Below are 4,491 nucleotides of genomic sequence, written 5' to 3' on the forward strand. Positions count from 1 at the left end.
AGTAAATGTTGCAAAATAAGGAAGACAAAACTTCCATAAGTTGCACTAAGAAGAGAGGTAGGCTTAGGATAGATTCCTGATCAAGGAAAAACATTCATTCTAGGTGAGATCCAAAGAGTAAGCCACAGGTGTGCAGATGATATAGCAAGGCCATGTGAAACTGTTGCTTTGAACTTAGAATGAACTTCTAGGATGAAACACTGCTTTGAATTTACTATTGACACAATGTATAACTCCTTTTTGTGTAAAATTTTATCTATGAGGTAATTTTCTAACAAACTTTTGTCTAGGAAGGTATAAAAAGACTGAGAGGGAAAAAAGTGTAGCTGTTGAAGCTCTGCTCCATCCACCAAATATACGTTATATATACACACATATATATGTAGGTAGGTAGATATATTTGTACATATAAAGTATGTATGTATACTTGTGAAATTGATGAAATAGGTAGTTGGGCCCAGCCACTATCTGTGAGTGTGTGTGTATGTGCGCGTGCGCGCGCAAACATGAGTGCATAACACACACACACTCTCTCTCTCACACTTTTTCTTCCTTCCTTTTTTCTTTCTTTCTTCTTTTTTGTTTTCTGTAAAATTGCCAAAAGTCATCCAATTTGGCTGCAGAATAGCAAGAGAGAGTTAAATTGGCAGAAGCCATCAGCTTCTGTCCTCCAGAAGAGTGAGAGAGAGTTACAGGTCCAGAGGTAATAAGCAGAAAAAGGCCAAGAGCCAATAAGCCTGGCTTGAGCTTCAGAGACCTCAGCCAGTCCTCGGTACCATACTTCCCCCATCATGACAATACCTACTTCAACAAGGCAACACCTCCTAAAGTTCCACTCCCTGTGAGACTATGGGAAAAGTTTTCTTTCAGACCACCATACTGTGAGTATATCCTAAATATTTATTCATAGGGCTTTGTGTTTACTGGTTATGTGGTGTTTGATTTTGCTGTATTCTATTTTTAATGAATCAAACATGAACTCAGGAACAGATTTATGACAAACAATTTAATAAAATAGTAAACTACTACTCCACTATTTGTTAAGTAGAATTAGTCTTTTTAAAAACAATTTATTTCTTTTACGTATATGAGTACACTGTAGCTGTCTTCAGACACACCAGAAGGCATCAGATCTCTTTACAGATGGTTGTGAGCCACCATGTGGTTGCTGGGATTTAAACTCAGGACCTCTGGAAGAGCAGTCAGATCTCTTAACGGCTGAGCCATCTCTCCAGTCCTAGAGTTAGTCTCAATTCACAGATTATAAATCATTTTCCCCTTGGAATTTAAGATATTTCAAAAAGATTTATATTCTGATGAATATTTCATTACTACTTATTGTGGAACGATTCTTCTAAAACCCAGAGACTGAGAGAAGGTTATGTTCACTGCAATAATCAAAATTTAAACATCGAAGACAGTAATACAATTGAACAAACAATAATCATATATTAAATAAAAAAGAAAACTAGCTTTAAATTATGTAAGTGTCCTCAGAAAACACCAACAGGAAAAGGGGAAATGAGAGTTTTAATATTCAGCTGTGAGGCCTAGGAATTGAAATATAAGTTTGAAATTAATTTTGTTTTTCATGTCAGTTTCAAGAAATCGACATAGCTATAACCACAATTCTTTTTCCACGAGCTGGCACACTTTCCCCTTCATATTTCTCCAACGGAATGGAAAGCGATTCTAGTAAACAGAACAATTTTATCAGTGTATTGGGGCTGAGAGGTGTTTGTAAAAGAAATTCCTCAAAAATGAAAGGGTCACTGAGAGGATTTAAACTGAAAAATAATATAAAAGTGATATAAAAGGAGCAGATTAAAGTAGGGTTCTAGGCTAGGTGAAAAAAATGGTTTTACAAAGACCTGGAACCAGAACTAATTGATCACCCTGAGAATCTCTTGGAGCAGTACTTTCAAACAGTGGGAGGGGGTAGGTAGTAGGAAGAGACTCCTCTTTACAGGCAGGAAGCAGGACTCCAGGAAAGGGGAGGGAACTCTTGTGGCCAAAGACTTCCCATTATCTATCTCCAGGTGGAAGAGGAGCCTCCTCAAGGAGAGCTAAGCAGAAGGACCCTTGAGCCCACCAGCAGCACCAGGACACCAGCAAGGGTCACTTCTCCTGTCCCTTCACTCACTCAGACAACTGTTGCTGGAGGCAGGCAGATCCTCCCTTCTCAGCTGTGGTGAGCACTCCTTAGATTGGACTCCTTTGCCTCTGGCTAAGCAGAGGTGTCAGGAGCCCCCTCCAGCAGCCACTCTCCTGCGCAGCGGGACTCCAGACAGTCCAAGCTAAGAGGTGGGCTTCCTAGAGCAGAGGTGGGGGATGGGACAGAGCCCAGCAGGAGAAAAGGTAGCAGTGGACTCAGGATCCCAGGGGAAGGCAGGGTCGGGGGTGGAGGAGTCTGCAGCCAGAGCCAGGAACTGGGAGTTGTCCTAAGGAGCCAGACCTCAGTTTGGGAAAGAGCCCAGTGGAGCCCAGTGGTAGGTCCCAGGAGGAGGTCAGAGAAAGCGGTGGAGACTGTGAGCAGCAGATGGAAAAGTGAAAGGCACGCAGAGAAGCACAAAGAAGAGACCCTTTACTGCTCTTCCTGACTTTCAAACAGATTTGCAACCTTACCATGGGGGCGGGGCACCGGCAGCAGGGCAGGGATTCCTTAATTCCCATGCCCAGGGATTCCTAATTCTAGTGGGCATGGGCCACACCGCCCCCACTGCCACTTGCTAGGACTTCCTTCCCAGGGGCGCCAGGCAACCCCAGAGACAGCACTGCACAGCTTGTGCCCAGCCAGGTTTCCTGCTGTTCCTCTGGCTTCTGTTAGGGACCAGCAAAAAGCACAGAGGCACTCACTGGGAGAAGCTCACCATTTACCCCCCCTCCCCGAATTAACTGTCTCTTCCCCCTTTCACTCTGCAGCCTTGGAGTCCTCCAGGACCCAGGAAGCAGTGGGGCAGCACACCTGCAGAGCTGCAGGACAGGACATGGAAAGTTCAAAGCTGACCAAGAAAAGAGCTGGTCAGAAGAGGCAGAGGAGCAGATCTCCAACCCCGCCCGGAAGGAACATCGTGGGCTGCAGAATTTCTCACGGGTGGAAGGAAGGAGATGAGCCGATCACACACTGGAAAGGAACTGTGCTGGATCGGGTGCCTATCAACCCCTCCCTGTACCTGGTGAAATATGACGGAATTGACTGTGTCTATGGACTGGAACTTCACAGAGATGAGAGGATACTGTCCCTAAAAGTTCTTTCTGGCAGGGTGGCATCGTCCCCGGTTACCGATCCCAGCCTTGCTGGTGCCATAATTGGGAAAGCAGTGGAACACATGTTTGAGGGTGAGCATGGCTCTAAGGATGAATGGAGGGGGATGGTCCTGGCCCAAGCGCCTATCTTAGATGCCAGCTTTTATATTACTTATGAGAAAGATCCTGTCCTGTACATGTATCAGCTTCTGGATGACTATAAAGCCGGTGACCTCCGTGTCATGGCAGATTCCAGTGACCCCCCTCCTTTAGACATGGACCTGGAGCTTGTTGATGGTCTGATAGGCAAACACGTGGAATACACCAAGGATGATGGCTCCAAGAGACTTGGCCTGGTCATTCACCAGGTGGAAGCCAAGCCCACTGTGTACTTCATCAAGTTTGACGATGATTTCCATATCTATGTCTATGACTTGGTGAAACAGTTCTAACCATTTGTCACAGTATTGCCACAGCTGCAGAAAAAAAAAATCTGTAATTTCTTTGGAAATAAAGTTGAAGTTGTATTTTCTAGGCGTGCTGGTATTGAGTGTGTCCGGGGCTCAGGGCAGGCATAGCAGTTGTCCTGACAACTTCTGTATGTATGGCATGCTGTGGGAAGCAGTGTGCTGGGTGTGTTTGGGTGGGGCAGGGAAGGATGGAACAGCTGTCAATTCCGCCCGTGAGAAGTGATCTAGGATCATCAGCAGTCATCTAAAAATGGAATGAGACTTAGCTTGTCTGGTATTGGGGGGAGGAGGAGAAGGAACTGGAGATGGGTTGTGGAGGAGGGGGACAGGAGGAGGTGACTGCCTAGAGTGAGGTGGAGGGAAGCCAAAGCAAGAGAGGGAGAGACAGGCTCCCTGGAAGAGGGACAGTGAATGAAGGAAGAATATGGACTGGGAAGGGAGGGGTGGAAACAGAGAGAAGCCTGGTGGCACCTTCAGGCTTTCAGGAAAACTAAGGAATTCAAGAAGGATACACACAGCAGTGTAAAAGAGGTACGCAGCAAGAGCAGGCAGGGTCTGCATTTCAGAGAGGACCCTGAGGAGAGGCTGCAGGACCTGAGAGTCCAGGAGTACCCATGCATACATAGGTGGAGATCTCAGAGGAGGTACTCCTGGGAGGAGCAAGTTCAAGGAGAAAGGCTGCCTCTGGGTCAGTGGAGAAGTAAGGAAGTATGGTGGATAGGACTGAGGGATTAAGGGGGTGACAGGAAGGCCCAGTAAAAAGTTGGTCTTCTGA

At 46.0% G+C, this 4,491-nt stretch overlaps 1 protein-coding gene across 1 annotated transcript; it reads left to right on the plus strand.

The window, feature by feature from the left end:
- Positions 1-2,987: 2,987 nt before the first annotated feature.
- Positions 2,988-3,698, plus strand: LOC308414594 (spindlin-2B-like; the record flags this gene model as incomplete). Its single annotated transcript, XM_080909827.1, has 1 exon — positions 2,988-3,698. The coding sequence occupies one exon, from the start codon at positions 2,988-2,990 to the stop codon at positions 3,696-3,698; it is 711 nt and encodes a 236-aa protein (XP_080765953.1).
- Positions 3,699-4,491: the final 793 nt, after the last annotated feature.

Source organism: Micromys minutus (assembly GCF_963924665.1).
Source record: "Micromys minutus genome assembly, chromosome: X".
Taxonomy (NCBI): domain Eukaryota; kingdom Metazoa; phylum Chordata; class Mammalia; order Rodentia; family Muridae; genus Micromys; species Micromys minutus.